Source organism: Megalops cyprinoides, chromosome 2 (genome assembly GCF_013368585.1).
Source record: "Megalops cyprinoides isolate fMegCyp1 chromosome 2, fMegCyp1.pri, whole genome shotgun sequence".
Lineage (NCBI taxonomy): Eukaryota > Metazoa > Chordata > Actinopteri > Elopiformes > Megalopidae > Megalops > Megalops cyprinoides.
In genome coordinates this window covers 36,109,017-36,124,191 of record NC_050584.1, presented here as the reverse complement: position 1 = coordinate 36,124,191, position 15,175 = coordinate 36,109,017, and the positions used below count along the sequence as shown (strand labels likewise).

At 40.2% G+C, this 15,175-nt stretch overlaps 1 protein-coding gene across 1 annotated transcript; it reads left to right on the top strand.

Moving 5' to 3' along the window:
* Positions 1-2,668: 2,668 nt before the first annotated feature.
* On the top strand, positions 2,669-14,349 carry zmat3 (zinc finger, matrin-type 3). Its single transcript, XM_036522170.1, has 6 exons — positions 2,669-2,804; positions 7,004-7,353; positions 7,560-7,703; positions 8,179-8,348; positions 9,182-9,282; positions 13,006-14,349. Exons 1-6 carry the CDS (start codon positions 2,687-2,689, stop codon positions 13,212-13,214), a joined length of 1,092 nt encoding a protein of 363 aa, XP_036378063.1. The 5' UTR covers positions 2,669-2,686; the 3' UTR covers positions 13,215-14,349.
* The last annotated feature ends 826 nt before the right edge of the window (positions 14,350-15,175 follow it).

The following is a 15,175-nucleotide window of genomic DNA, read 5'->3' as shown; positions in this document are numbered from 1 at the left end:
TCAGGTTTTCTGTTTGCATCAATACCTTCACATCAAATTCACTACTGTCTATAGACACATCACCAGCATAAGGTAATGTTCTCCCTGGTTTTATGCTTAGATTAGGAATCCACTCGGTGTTGCTCAGAACTTTTTCAGTTTGGGTTCTGTCAGAAGAGCTGACCAGTTCTGGCAGTGAACAGCTCTGATGTATTCTCCTACACCTCAGTTTAAGTACAGCGAACACTATAATAGCTGAATTTTTCCCCATTCAGGTACAAAAATGAAAAGATTCAAGTGTACCGAAAAGGAAATCTTGATTAATTTACATGAGGCATTATAACAACTACAGAGAATGAATACTACTAAAATACCTCTAGGTCCTTAAAAAGTCTGTTGACCCAGTCTAGTTTTTACACTCTTGCAATAACCAAATCTATCTTTCTCACTGCGCTAATAATACTGTGTAATGTGTATTGATACAGCAGTTTTGTATTAGTCTTCAGCACATTTTTGGCATAAACAGAGGGAACAAAAGCACTTATTATCCTTTGCCAGAAATCTCAGTATATCTTAAAACAATTTATACAAATATGAGTGTTACATAAGAGTGTGTGTGAACAGTGAAGGAAAACCAACTTCCCTCTTATCCCAAAAAGATATCTTAGCAACAAAGTGCTACTCTATTTTAAAAGCATAAATCCTAACCCGTCATAAGAGGTTCACCCTTCCTGCATTACATTTCCACCAGGTATTACACACACACATGATGGCATGACTTGACTAAGCTTCCATTTCACATTCTTTATAAAGATACAGTCCCGATCAAATTTTGGACACTACATTTATTCTTTATTTTTACTATTTTCCACATTTTACAATTCACAATAGTGAAGTCAACACAACTATGACATAACACAAATGGAATTATGCAGTGACCAAAAAAGTGTTAAACAAATCAAAACAAATCTTATATTTTAGATTCTTTAAATCAGCCAATTTTTTGGAAAACAATTCATACACAGGCATCAACTTCACTGTTTATATTTGTCTAAGAGACAAATTTCAAGGATTTAAGCATAGGTTTTTAGATCAAGACATATTTGAATGCATGTTTCCCATTATCTTAACCAGGTGTGTCCAGACTTTTGACTGGTATTGTATATATGTCAGGTGTGAAGTTTAGGGCAAAAAGTATAGCTCAGCAGTGGACAACCTGAAGTGACTGGGAAGGAAAAAAAACACCCATTAACAATTGAATTAATGCTATGATGAAAATATTTCTGTTGGGTACTGTGAGATACCTAAAATACGTTTACAGTGTAGACCAACATGCCAGTCCTCTTGACTAGGGAGTATTCAGATTATCCCTGTCATTTTACCAGAGGAAAAAAAAAACCAGTGGAATTGGAACTTATGTTCGAAAAATAGCCATTCCATCACCTCCCCCTCACATTAAGTGTAAATGAATGCAAATGAATAGATAGATGTGTAATACAATAAACACATTTGACAGTTGTCAGAATTATTTATGATATGAATATTTACCATTGCCCTTTGACAATGATGTTGTTTAATCCTGACTCTTTCTCTGGGGTAGACTGGCCACCCCTTGTATAGAAACCCAGCTCTGAAATTAGCTGAAATTGGTTTTATAGCTTAGCGACAACTCCTCCTTCTATGTCTGTTTCTAGTCAGCGTGATCCAAGACATCATTGCACATTCTTTGCAATACAGCATAGCACATAGCACAAACTCAAACACAGAAACATTCAAACCACGTTAACAGCATATACCTTAAATGTGAAATAAATACAGAATAGATTGACAGACAGATAAGCAGATAGGGCCAATGGGCATTATTTATGACCTAGACGAATGGATAATAATTGAAATTATAATGAATGAATGATGAATGAATAATTGTATTGTATTATGCATTGTTCTGGGACCTAAAAAGCACAGAAAGGTGAAGTGTTGACACTGACAAAAGCACTGCACCCATATTTCAGTGATATTTATTTCACTTAAATGTAAGCTTATTTATGACGCTGTAAAAAGCAATAATGTTGTAGCACTCTTGCGGTGCAACAGCGTTACACCCTGACAACTTCAAAGAGCTGGAATGATGTTGCTTTTCTAAGTGTGGAAACGTGACTTCATCACAACAACAAAAATAATAACAATATATACAATATAACAACAACAACAATAATAGTAATAAAAATAATAATAATACTGACTAGCTATACATTCACATCCATCATAATATCGGTGCCTACGGGTGTGTTGTGTCCGTTGTAGTTTGCTTAAACTTTGGATTGCGTAGTCATAGTATTGTGATCAACTCATATGGCCATCAAAAACAAATTCACCTTATCGAATTTATGAGCATACACTACATCTGTAATGGGAAATGGATTATACCAAAGCAGAATGTTTACAGAGGAAGTACATGGCTGAACGTCTTCATTTTTATTCCATTCAGAAACGTAATTTCATGTTGTATTTAACTACTCCTATGAGTTCAGCTAATATTTATTATATACACTTAAATTTGTTGTCAGGAATAACGCTGTGGTTGTTTTCCTCCTAAAATATTTTTGAAACTGCCCCCTCTCAGATTTGTTCTGAGTACCAGATCCCCGTGTCTGGCTGGAAGAAGTTAGCTAGCTAGCTAGTTGGCTATAGCTAGGATGCGGTGAAGATGGCGATGAATGTGAAGAATAGAGGTGCTTATTATCAAAGTAATGATTATTGCAGAAACTACAGTTCGCAGCCTATACATTATGGGAATAGCAGCCACTATTTCCCCAGGTTGCCAGGTAAGACAAGTATCGCTGTTGTAGCTGTCTATTGCTCGGAAGTCTTCAATTGCAAAGATGTACATGTATCTAGCTTGCAAGGTGATGCGTTTAGCTAGTTAGCTAACATGGTATAGCTAACGTTAGCCAGCTGACAGCAAGATCAGTGATTGACGGGGTGAAGAAAATGTAAATGTTGGCGATGGAGGGTTGCAGTAAGTTAGAAATATTGCAATTGCATACTGTCAGCTGCCTTTCTCTCTCGTTGGTGATTTCTAGCCCACCCAGTAACATTAGCTACTGTACCTAAACCGATTTGGCGATGTTCACCTTTCCCAAATTGCTCGATAAAATGCAAATTCACTCAGCACAGTAGTGTTTATGGATGTTTCCAATGGTGCCATTTAATTTTGTTCGTAAAGCGAATATTTGAAGCTATGATGAAGCTGTTTGATGTTGTAGCGAATGTACGCTATGCATTACATTCCTCTTTGCCCCCATTCGGTCTGTGCCTTACTATAGCCAATGGTTATATGTTGCATGATGCACACACAGGTGTTGCAGTTATAGCATAAACAACATCCAGGACTTTTCACCCATAAAATTTCAAAGCTGAACTCACATATGTGAATTCAACTGGTCAGCTGATGTACTAGTTTGCTACATTCGTTACATGCAGTCTAGCTAACTAGCTACCAAACGCGTGCTGCGAAATAAATCGTTGGGAATGGATGCTGAACGTTGTCCCTCACTGGACCATTTGTGGTTAGTTAGGTTGCTGTCATTTTTGTTAATGACGTTAGCTAAGTGCATCATTATGAGCGCAGTTTGTCAACGACATCACCCTCCCCCCACTCAACTGGGGTAGCCCGTTCTACGGCTGTTGAGCTGTTGTGAGACAGTAATCTTTACCTAGTTATCGATAACTGCTCACTCGATATGTTCATCATAGTGACAATGAAATATGACGTTTTTGGAGTGCTTTAACCACGCATGTATTTAGTAGCATACAGATTGTGTTTGCTACTTTCAACATGCACAAAATATAGCTAAGTACCTTCGAAAATGATTGATCTGTGTGTTTGTAACCGGTGACAATATAACAATCAACTAGGATTTGCAGAAACAGAGTAGCCGTTAAATGCTTAGCTAGATTATCTCCAGTCGTATTAGGTCTATGAGAACCTACTGTAGCTGGCAGAGCTATTAATTTTAGTAGCTAGGCTGTATCATGATTAATGGAACATCCATGGCAGTTCTAGTGTTACTGTATGTTTCGAATGATACATTGCTTCAGCGTATCCAACGCCACCATTTCATTAGTGTTGCTGTTCGCTGCCCTTTTTTTCAGTTACTTGATTACTTACCAAAGTAAAATTTACTGTACCTTCCAAAGGGTTTCAGTAGATAGGATGTTCTGCACAGATTTATATTAAGTTCAGCCCTTTCTCTGCCACTTCCTAAAACAAGCTGCTGAGCTTCACAGGGGATATGCCTCATGGTTCAGTGGGGAATCTCTCATCAGATCCTGAGGTTGTAGCATAATATACAATTAACCGGTGGGTCATTTTCTAACCTGACCTCTGAAAATGTTTCTAAAAAAGGATCAACTTGAAACTAATCGAAGATCCCGATTAAAGAGATAATTTGGTTTCTTTTTAACAACTGGGCCAAGTTTCTCCTACATGGGTGGACATATACCACATGTTTGAAATGTATGATTTAATTCCTTCTGACAAGCAGTCTAAATGTTTAATTTAAATGCACTGTCTGCTAATTCAAAATTCACTATTCATCTTCAAGTGGAAGGTAAATTGCCATTAAAAGATGGGGTTTATGTTTGATTTGTTGCTGTTTTGCAAATTTAAGACTTTCGACTTTGCCCATACAAAGCTATTAAGCTACAGTCAGTGTAAGCATTCAAATGTTATGTAGTACACATTGGTCCTCTCAGAGCAATGTCCTGAAAGACCAATAAGTAGTGCCATGATTGATATTCTAGCAGACATCTTGTGCTCATAATTGTACATGTAGGGCCTACATGCTTCATGATTTCATGCCTAAGGTTTTTGCAAATAAGCAAGAGGATCTGAATTCAGTGCAAGATGTTAATGCAACATTTCAATCCCTGAGGCTTTCAGCTAGTTCAGATGGGAAGTGTACATAACTGGGAAAGGATCATACGATGAGACATGGAAGTCTAACATAGTTGCGCATTGCAAATTGAAACAAAGGGGTCATGACAGTGAAGTATCAAGACCAGCGATGCATTTAATTTCTTTGTACACAGAGCTGATATTCTGGATTGAACATTTCTGGAATGAATGTGCCACAAAACACTGAACAACCATGTAACTGGAATCAACATTTGATGTCCACACTGAACTGAAGACACCTAAAAATTATAGTCTGATTAGTATGTATCTGTTCATGAAGACCATCTCGGTTACCTACACATTTTGGACATGGGTTAATGGACATGGGTTTGCATAAAACACAGTGTTAAGATATTGTGTCTTTTCAGCTAATATCTTTGGTTCTTTTAGAGGTGATAAAGAAACATATTTTCCATACTACTTTGTAATAGACCTTGTGTTGTTCTTCTCTGTCTCAGAGAAGAGCCATTTGATACCTAGCATGTAACTGTTATTCTAATTCATGACCTGAGCTTCAGTTGTCATCATATGCTACTACAATTTCCTCTAAAATACAACCTTTTGTACTAAATCAAGATTATTAAAAATGGGACTGTGACATACACCGACCTTGAGATATCACTATGTAGGTCCTCCTCTGGCCTATTTTTAGAACTATCCTCCTATGAGCAAGTGGTTTCTGCTTTGACTTCTTGTGGCACTGTGAAGAATAGAAAGGAAGCAATGTTCCACAGTTAATTGAATGTGTCAGGTTAGAACTGGCTGTAATACGCTTTGAAAAGTAGTGTAAGTGTGGAGGAATTGAGTGCATTGAGACCCCTGAACATATTTTTAGATTACAATCACAGATGGAGTTAAATTAGATTTGAATTTGTATTAAGTGTTTTTTTGGCAAATCATTGAAGGGATTAAAATGTAAGGGTGTTCAATTATGGAACCTGACCAAGTTAAGAATCTTGTACGTTCTTAATGTATATGGATTTGTATGAAGAGTCTCAGAAAAGAATGCAATGGCATAGCCATTTTGCAGTCAGTGGCTGATGAGGTCATTGTGAGCCTGGTGGAGTTTTTTTCACCTGTTATGCATCAGATCCCCTGCATGGACATCCAGGGCCTCTTTGGAAAAGGTCCTTGTAATTTGATACCAAACTTCCATTTCCAGCTTGCCATTTTCTCTCAGGCATTGTGTCAGCCCCCGATTGGGTGGGGTGGCAGGGGCGTTGGGGGGGCCGGAAGCAGGGAGGGGGGAAAAATATCCCACGTGCTGGAAACATCATCCTCGATCTCTGAATGACTGCTGTTAGGGCTACATCCAAAACAATACAGAGGAAACATAACTTCAGAGCACAGAGGAGGCTCTCCCTTCCCTGGGCCGTGATGCAGACAGACGCACAGCCTTGGCAGAATTCAAAGAATTTCCAGAGCCCAAACAGCAAGGCCCTGCGGTAATTAGCCCTGGCTGAAGAAGCATGCGCGCGTTCACAGATGCCGAGAGGGTTGCATGTTTTGCGCGTTGCTGCAGGGGAGGAATAATCATCACAGTCTCCTGGACTGTTGAAGCCTCCGTGCTCCGTAGTGCTATTATTAGCCGTTTTGTTTCAGCTCATTGGGGATGCCCTTTAGATTTGACCTGGTTACACAGAGGATGCTTTGGACTGGAATTCACAGCAAGAGTGTCACCCGTGAGCCCTACAGAGTGATCAATTTGCCCTGGCTTGTCCAAGCAATGTGTGTTGAATCTGTCGTGAAGTTTTGTGCTGATGCTGTCCATTACTCTCAGCTGAGTCCACAGCACTTGTAAACTAAAGCACTTGCATGTGTACTAGCTTATGTACTATACGATTTAATAGGAAACACCAAGTGAAAATTTTACGTCATTCATTGTTGTCAGTGTTTGTGGTTATATGTGAAATGACAAACTGTAATGTGAAATGTTGTGATCAGTGAACGTCGATCAGGAAGGGAAGACTCCACAGAGCAGCGCAGTGTTTACTCCCTCCGAAGCGCTGCACCGGCCCATTGGGCGCTGTCATTTAGCCTGCGTCTCTCTGCATTTACTTCCAGGTCCTGAGTCCTTGCTGAAGCCTCCACTGGAGTTAATGTGCCAGCCTCCACAGCCTTTCCAGCCCATGCTACCCGCCCAGACCCTTGGGCCACCGGTAGCGGTGTCCCCAGACCCACTGCGGTTCCCCCTCTCCGCCTCTCTAACGGCCAAGCCCCCTCCTCACCTCCCGCTGCTGCACGGGGCCCCCGGCCCCACACTGCCACCCCCCAGCCCCAAAGCCCTGGAGGAGGAGTGCCAGGGAGGGGGTATGGAGCCCGACGCCACCCTGGAGGAGCTCTGTAAGCCCTTGTACTGCAAGCTCTGCAATGTCACTCTGAACTCAGCCCAGCAGGCACAGGCCCACTATCAGGTGAGGCTGCGCTGATACCCAGCTGTGACAGCTTTACCCCCCGCTCTCCATTAAAGTAGCAATTCTCAGTGAGGCGTTGGGGGTTCACAGAAGAAAAACAGATAAGCTCTTGTGCCGGGTGACGATGAGTGTGGCTAAAATGTGTTTAACAGTCAATGAAGCGTAAATGACCCAGAAAGCCAACTGTGCTGTGTCTTCTCTTTCAGGGTAAAAACCACAGTAAGAAGCTGAGAAATTTCTATGCTGGTAGTCAACAGCCCCCACCTATCAGAATACCAGAGGTGATAGAGCCTGCTTCTCAGCAACCCTCTAGTACACCACCAACAGAAAGTGCTACGGCGTGCAAACAGGTACAGACGTCAAGAAGTTTTTATTCCTGAAAATTTGATTGTGAAGCTTTTCAGCAGCTTTCTTTTCAAGGGGTGGTACATGGAGGTGAATGAAACCGCTGCACTTTGACCCCTATCTGTGTTTTTTTTTTTTTTTTTTCGCAGTTTTGAGTTTTAGTACATTTTCAGTCATCCCAGAGAAAACACTGACCATTATACACAGCAAAAAAGTGTCTGTTGAAGACTTGCTGTTTTTCAAATTAAAAAATTGTTTTCTCATGTGTATTTTTGAGAAGCTAGAGATGCATTTCAAGGAAGCTAAAACAAAGCTGAAAAGGAACACATTCTAAATTTTAATGAATGCATACATCTGGGGCTCCATGGGTCTCCTGATTTGTAGATTTATATATTTAGGAATTCTTTTTTAAACCTTGCGAATGGATCCACTGTGTCGAGTTGATGAAAAGATCTTTATTATTTCCCCGGCTGCCTCCAGCCAGCTCCATTTAAGGGTGCCAGCCGAGTGATCCTGGCCACGGAGAATGACTACTGTAAGCTGTGTGATGCCTCGTTCAGCTCTCCTGCTGTGGCACAGGCACACTACCAGGGGAAGAACCATGCTAAGAGGCTGCGCCTGGCCGAAGCCCAACAGAGCAGCACCTTCATGTGAGTCCCACATGCACTGTCCAACCTGGCTCTGTTGCAGCAGCTTCAGTCACGACACAGGAGACCAGGGCGGTCAGGCAGCACAGGCAAAACTGCAGAAGCACATGAACAAAAAGTCGATCTGAGGGCATTCAAAACCACAAAAACTAATGAGAGGCATAGTCTCAAAGGCAGGCAAATGAACAGACAAACCCTGGTGTTTCAGACTATTTGGTTTGGCAGTTGTGTAAACATCGATGTTGTCACTGTATTAAGGAAGCCGTAACATGCATTGTTACATATGTAAATGAAACCACCTACACACAGTTGTACTATTCAGGCTCATGTGATGTTCACTGAGAAGCTTAATTTACTGGATGAGAGCATAGCAGTAAGGTGGCAACAGCTAATCTGAGGAAAAGGTTGTCGCTTTCCATAAAAGCACTCGCCACTGAATATTGGTCTGATTGGCTGATGACAACAAGTTTGGAATAAAGCCATGACAATTTTAGATTTAGAAAAAAACTCACTCATTAGTTTGTGTTCCGTGAAACTACAACCTTGTGCTCGTTGGTATTTAAGATCACTGTTAAATTAATCGTCATTTAAATGGCGATTTTTAAATGTGCAGTTGGAACACTATCCAAAGCAGAAATAACCACTTTGAACTTTCTTTGCAGAGACAATTAAGGTTTCCTTCCCTCTGAAAATGCCATACCCATTATGCTTATTAGTAGTGATCAGTGATAGGTACACTGTGTGTTATTTTGTAAAGCCTTAATCAAAGAGAATGAAATCTCAGGCAGTGATCTATCAGAATATTATCTGGTCATATTTGGTCGATTTGTTTGCAGAGACACATCTGAGTCCAATCAAAGGCGGCCTAGGAAAGAAGGGAATGAATTGAAGCTGATGAAGAACCGCAGGACTGCACATGTGCTTCCCAACATGCCAGGTACGTGGCAGCCTTGGTCAGCCTGATACATGGGCTCCCTGACTGTCCCCTCAGATCAGTTAGTATGGCTGTGTTGCTGAAGTTTGGCTGAGTTACCCACAGCCATGATGTGAAATTACAAGGGGCTTGTGCTGTGGTACAGACTGTCCTTACAGCCTCGGTGCACTGAATGTCTCGACCGCAGCCCCCTGCAGCCTTCCTTCTGTTCTTATTGTGCCCCGCAGCCCGAGCTGACCCTCTGGCTGAGGGATACTGACAGCTGGAGCGCACGGTCCTGTGACATACTGTAATGTTGCATAACATTCAGAGAACAAAGAGTGGGGTGCTTTTTCCCCTTCCCTGTAATTCATGAAAATGCTTTCAAAGGGAAGTTGGTACACTTGGTGCAGAGACTGTTTTTTTTTAAATGTCACTAGCATTAAGAGATTCACAGCTTGAGTTGGATTTAAACACAAGTCGGTACAAAGACTGTGTTCGAATGTACATTTTCCATTTTCCAAATTGATAATGTTGATTCTTAACTTTCTGTTGGTTTGTTACACAAAGAAGTTTGCTACACAAGTTACTAGTCATATTATCTGTGTATCTGTGTAATTGTGAACCTAAAAATTCATGCAAAATACTGTGGATTGAAGAAGTCTTAAATTGTAAATGAGCTTTATTCACAAGCATTCAGTGATATCAGGACAAATTCCAACTAACAGTGATTTTTTCGTATTGAGCGAAGGCTTTGATGACGGACAAGTCTCTCTACAAATTAATATTCCAGTGTCAGACAATATATCAACATCTAAAATAATACCAAAAATAATACTAAGATGACCACATACAATGCTTCACATTGTCCTAATAAGAGCAAGCATTCATTAGCATGTCATTTTACTGAATCGGAAGTGTTTTGGGACCCTACTGTAGGTGACTTAAAGTGTTAAACAGGTGCAAGTGTCTTGAAAAGGACCTAGATGTGTTTTCAAGGATTGAGTGTTTGCAAACAAACAATGCAAAAAAATCCTTGCTATGTATATCATAGTGCCATTCAGGGTGCTTGAGTACATGCCAGCAGATTTCACAGTTTTATTTCATACATCTGTTTTATAGCCCCTCCCGTTTTTGCTTGTGCCTGAGACAAGAAAAAGTATAGAGTCCCTGTTCCATAACAATCTGGTTTATAATGATCAACAGGAAAGCTGAGGACAGCGTGTGGTGTGCAGGAAAACAAATATGATGAAAAAGTCGAACCCAATTAAGCTTTGAGTTGAAATGTAGGGTAAATGAAGCTATTTGTACTGTTAAAGGAAACACAGTGATGATTTTGGATGCTGAAAATGAAGTGCTGCAATCAAAGCAGTTATCATTATTGGGTATGTTGCATAGGCAACATATTATAGTAAATAATGTGACAATGTAAGTAGATGAGAAGATACTCAAATACCTTTGCATAAAGGTCAAAGAAACCCAAGTTCTAGGTTCTAAAAGCTGTTCAGCATTTTTAAGATGTTGGCGTGGTACCTAATTTACATCACAAATTGATGTGAAATGACACTTGTGTAATACACAAACCACCAGGCTTGGGGTGTTCTAATTTATGATCAGCACAGAGATCGACATTTTGATCAACTGTTCTCATTATTTTCTTAACTTTGTACATCAGCCTGCTTGCAAGCCATGTTTCTTGGCGCCGAATATTGAGAAATGGAGCTTTTGCCAGTTGAGGGAAGAAAGCAGCCGCCTACAAAACTGTTAATCTTACCAGGACACATTTAGACTCTTGCTAAGCATGAAGACTATTTGAAGAAATGTATCCAAGCTACTGACATACTCTGCTGGCTCTTAACAGTGGAGTTGCACATAAGCTTCAAATGAGCCTTACTGTGATGTCTTCTGCCAATAGATAAAGTAGCAGGGTGACACCCATCAGCTCACTCCATTCTATGTTATCCAGAGCTAGGAAAAAGCAGTAATAGAATGCAATGATAATATCTTTATAAAAAAAAAAACAAAAACCATGTAATTTATGGTTTAATTAGTCAAAATTAATCATTAGCACAGACCTTTTTCGCAAACAATTATTCTCATCAGAACAGAATAGAAATAAAGTTTACCATTTTATTAGTTTTGGCAAAGTCACTGACAGCTACTGTAGGTAAAATAGTGTCAGAAAATGCTTCCCCATCAGTTTTAAAGAATGGGCAAGCAAGCTTGAAATATGTTGTGCTAACATTTTTGTATTTTTGCCACTGACCAAGGGGAAGTGCAGTACTGCCTTTGGTCTTATCAGGAAACCCACTCTTTAATTCAGTGTACATGCAGTAGAGTCTGTAGAACATCTTGCCAAACAGCACACAAACCTGCAAAGATGAGTGATACAATCAGAAGTACAAACCCTAACCTCTACTACATACTGTCCATATGATGTAGAGATAGAATTAGTTTTATGAAGCCTGGACAAGCCAGTTGATCATTCCCCAAAAGGGTGACAAGGGTCAGTAATGTCTATAGAGGGTTAAAACAGATTAGCTCTAATTTCATGCAAAATAAAAATACTTTGAAGTACTATAAGTATTCCTCAGATTTTGTACCGCCTTTAATCTGAAGTTGTCTTCAGTGGAAAAAAAAATTCCTTGGGATTTTTTTGAAGTGACAGTATGTTGACTCAAGGAACATTGAGTCCTTTTCTTTTTGTACTAGTTGTTGTTCTAAAGTCTCACAGGATTTTTTAGGTCTTTTTAGGCCTTTACTTATGAGGCGATTTTAACATAAGCTGCCAATTGTGTGTGTCTGCAAACATCATGTCCTTTACTTGCACAGCAAGCGCAGCTGTAGGGGATTTTCTGTGATCCTTAGTCTCAGTAAAAGCAGTGACTGCGGATGTTTGATGAACTTTTGGAAAAAGTGCACATTGTAAGAAGCAAGTACAGCATAGCCACATATCCACATAACGTAGCACAGAATAGCCATCTAGCCGTGGGTACAATGTAGCCACACAGGATAGCAGAGCATAAAGACGCAGCCGTGAATACGGCTTAGTCACATAGTTGAATGTCAGCGCACTGTGTGAACTCCGCAAAATGCGAACACGGCTCTTGGGCTTTGGTGTTTGTAAACTGATACTCCTGACAGTCAGCCGAGCCCATAGACGTCATGGTCACTATTCAGGCGGTGGGTATCAATGAGGCTGTCCCCTTTTCCCCCCTGTTGAGTGCCTGGTTACATCAGACGACATGGCTCTAGACTGGTCCCCTTAAGCTGCTGTCCTCTCTGAGTCACTCTGGATTTATTAAATGATATGTACACATCTGTTAATAGCAGTGCTGAATGTTAATTTTGCAAGAAAATGTGAAATTGTCAGTTTGTCCATATCTTCAGAACTCATGTATTTCGTGTCTTTTAGGAATTTATTATGAAGATAAGACAGGGCATCTGTTAGACCTGTATAGTCCTGTTTGTGTAAAATTTCTGCAGAGTTCCACAAGGCACAGTTTCCTCCAGATAATATAATTCGTATAATATTTAAGTAGGTTGTCTTAATTGAGGAACACACAAAAACTCTTATATTTCCAGGCACTCAGTGTCATTAAGGCCCAGAGTGTGCAGCTCCTAAGTTTCCTGACTGATTCTGCCACCCAGCCTGTGGCCGTGGCCATTTCCTGCTGCGCCCTGAGGCAGCAAGCACTGTGAACATTCCCTTCTAAATGGCTGTCCCTTTGTGGTGTATCTTTCAAGGGCCCTACTACAACCCCCGCCCGCGGCAGAGGATCCCCCGTGACCTGGCCATGTGCGTGACGCCCAGCGGGCAGTTCTATTGCTCCATGTGCAACACGGGTGCCAGTGAGGAGGCTGACTTCCGCTTACACCTGGAGAGCAAGCAGCACAAGAGCAAGGTGTCGGAGCAGCGCTACCGCAGCGAGATGGAGAACCTGGGCTACACTTAGAGGGCAGAGCTCTGGCCTGCCGTCATGCGCACTGCACACAGGGGCCCTGCGGGACTGTGGGGAGAGGTGTGCTGGGCATCCTGTGGAGAGCCGGGGTAGGGGACAGGATTGTGTGGTATAGACCAATTCTGCCTCCCCACTGCCTTTTAAAATTTTCTTTAAGTGAAAAACTGTGTCGGTAGATTTATTTATTTATGTATTTATTTAAGGATTGAAAAACAATTACTTTCTGCTCACAAGCGCCTCCTGCTGGTTAAGCTTGTTAATATGGCCTGTGTCTGTAATTTTTTTGTTTTGTTTTTGTTTGTTGTTTTTTTTGTATTTGCCTTGAGTTTATATGTGATGCAACTAGCGCCTGAGATGAAAGCAGGGAACTGTTTGCGAGTTCAATCAATGACTAGATCCCCTGCAGTCTCATGAAGCATTAACCAGACAATCCATGCTTGCTGTCAGCTGTGGATTAATCGTGGCTTTCTGGGAACCTTAAGGACGTGGTTCCCACCTAATTGTTGTTTTTCTGTGTGAAATTGCACTCCAGACTTCCACCTGACCAGGTGAATGTGCTGTGATTGCTATGACTATTAGTTTTCGGGCTTTGCGCAAATAAGACCTATGTGCAGTTGCAATATTTGCATTAGTGGAGACAGTTCTGTAGTATATGCTGCGTGTGTAGTACCATCACAGACATGATCCTAAGTGCAAGCTAAATCAGCTGCTTGTTTTCTTTTTACTTTGACCAAAACATTCTTAGTTTTCGCAAAGGCCAGCATTCATGTTGCCCTGACTTCACGTAGGGAATCCCACATTTTCTGAAGTTAATGATAACTCCAGGAGAATTATTAAAGATGGACTATTCATTCTGAGCTCAACTGCAATCCATAATCTGTAAGCTGATACAAAATGAAGAAGTCTGTTTTACCCTGGGAAAAACCAAAGCTAAGAGCAGAATTAATTACAGTTTCATGAGTAGAAATATAAATATGTGATGTACCATTAAACCCTCAATGAGGAAACTTTTAGCTGTTAAAATGGTTGGCTTTGTTATGTGGGCCGACAAATGGTATCAGTTCAAGGTGTTTTGTAATTTCATAGAGGAATCAAGTTAAATTGCTGTTTTAACATTTTTGTTTGATAACTTGCAAAGAAATGCACAGTTTACTAACGCTTAACACTGTATTCACTTTTTTGCACAAACTTTGTTTTGTTTGTTTTAACGGCAAACTCCAGTCAAAAATGAAAATTTGATGTGTTTTCTCCTCTTGATATAGTTCATCATATGGAAATTGAAGGAAATGCTAAAATGAAATGAAAAATCACAAAATGATATGAAACAAAATGACTTCCACTACACAGAACAAGCTTTGCTTTTTCGCTCAATCCCTAAATAGTGAAATATTTACCAGTCCACATTACACATTTATACACACCATGCATCAGTACATTTTTAAACACATTTATTTTGAAGATGATCTACTTAAAATCAGATTTTTTCACTGGGCGTTTGTATTTTTCCAGTGAAAAACTTTGGATAGTAGCTGGATTTTGTATTTGACTGGAGGAGGGTGATTCTAGACAGATCAAATTTTAAATTTTTGACTAGAGTTCCCTTTCAAATGTACTGTATGTTTGTAAAAAGTTAGGTATTGCTTTTTATTTTTTTTCTTTTTACGAAAAGTGATAATTAAGAGTCCTTTCAAGGGCTGTTGATATGTGACAGAGAACTCCAGAAAGTTTTCTGTCTCACCATGTCTTGGGTCATTCATTTATTCATTCATTCATTCATTCTAATCTCTACAGTTATATCTCCTGAACCTGTTAATACCTAACATATAAACTTAATATTAGAGATCACATTACTTGGATATGAAGCCTAATTATTAATGAGTTTATTTACTTTTGAATCTTTTATGGAGTCTATGTGGTTTCAAAGTTGTATGTGCATGACGTTTTCTGAATATAGC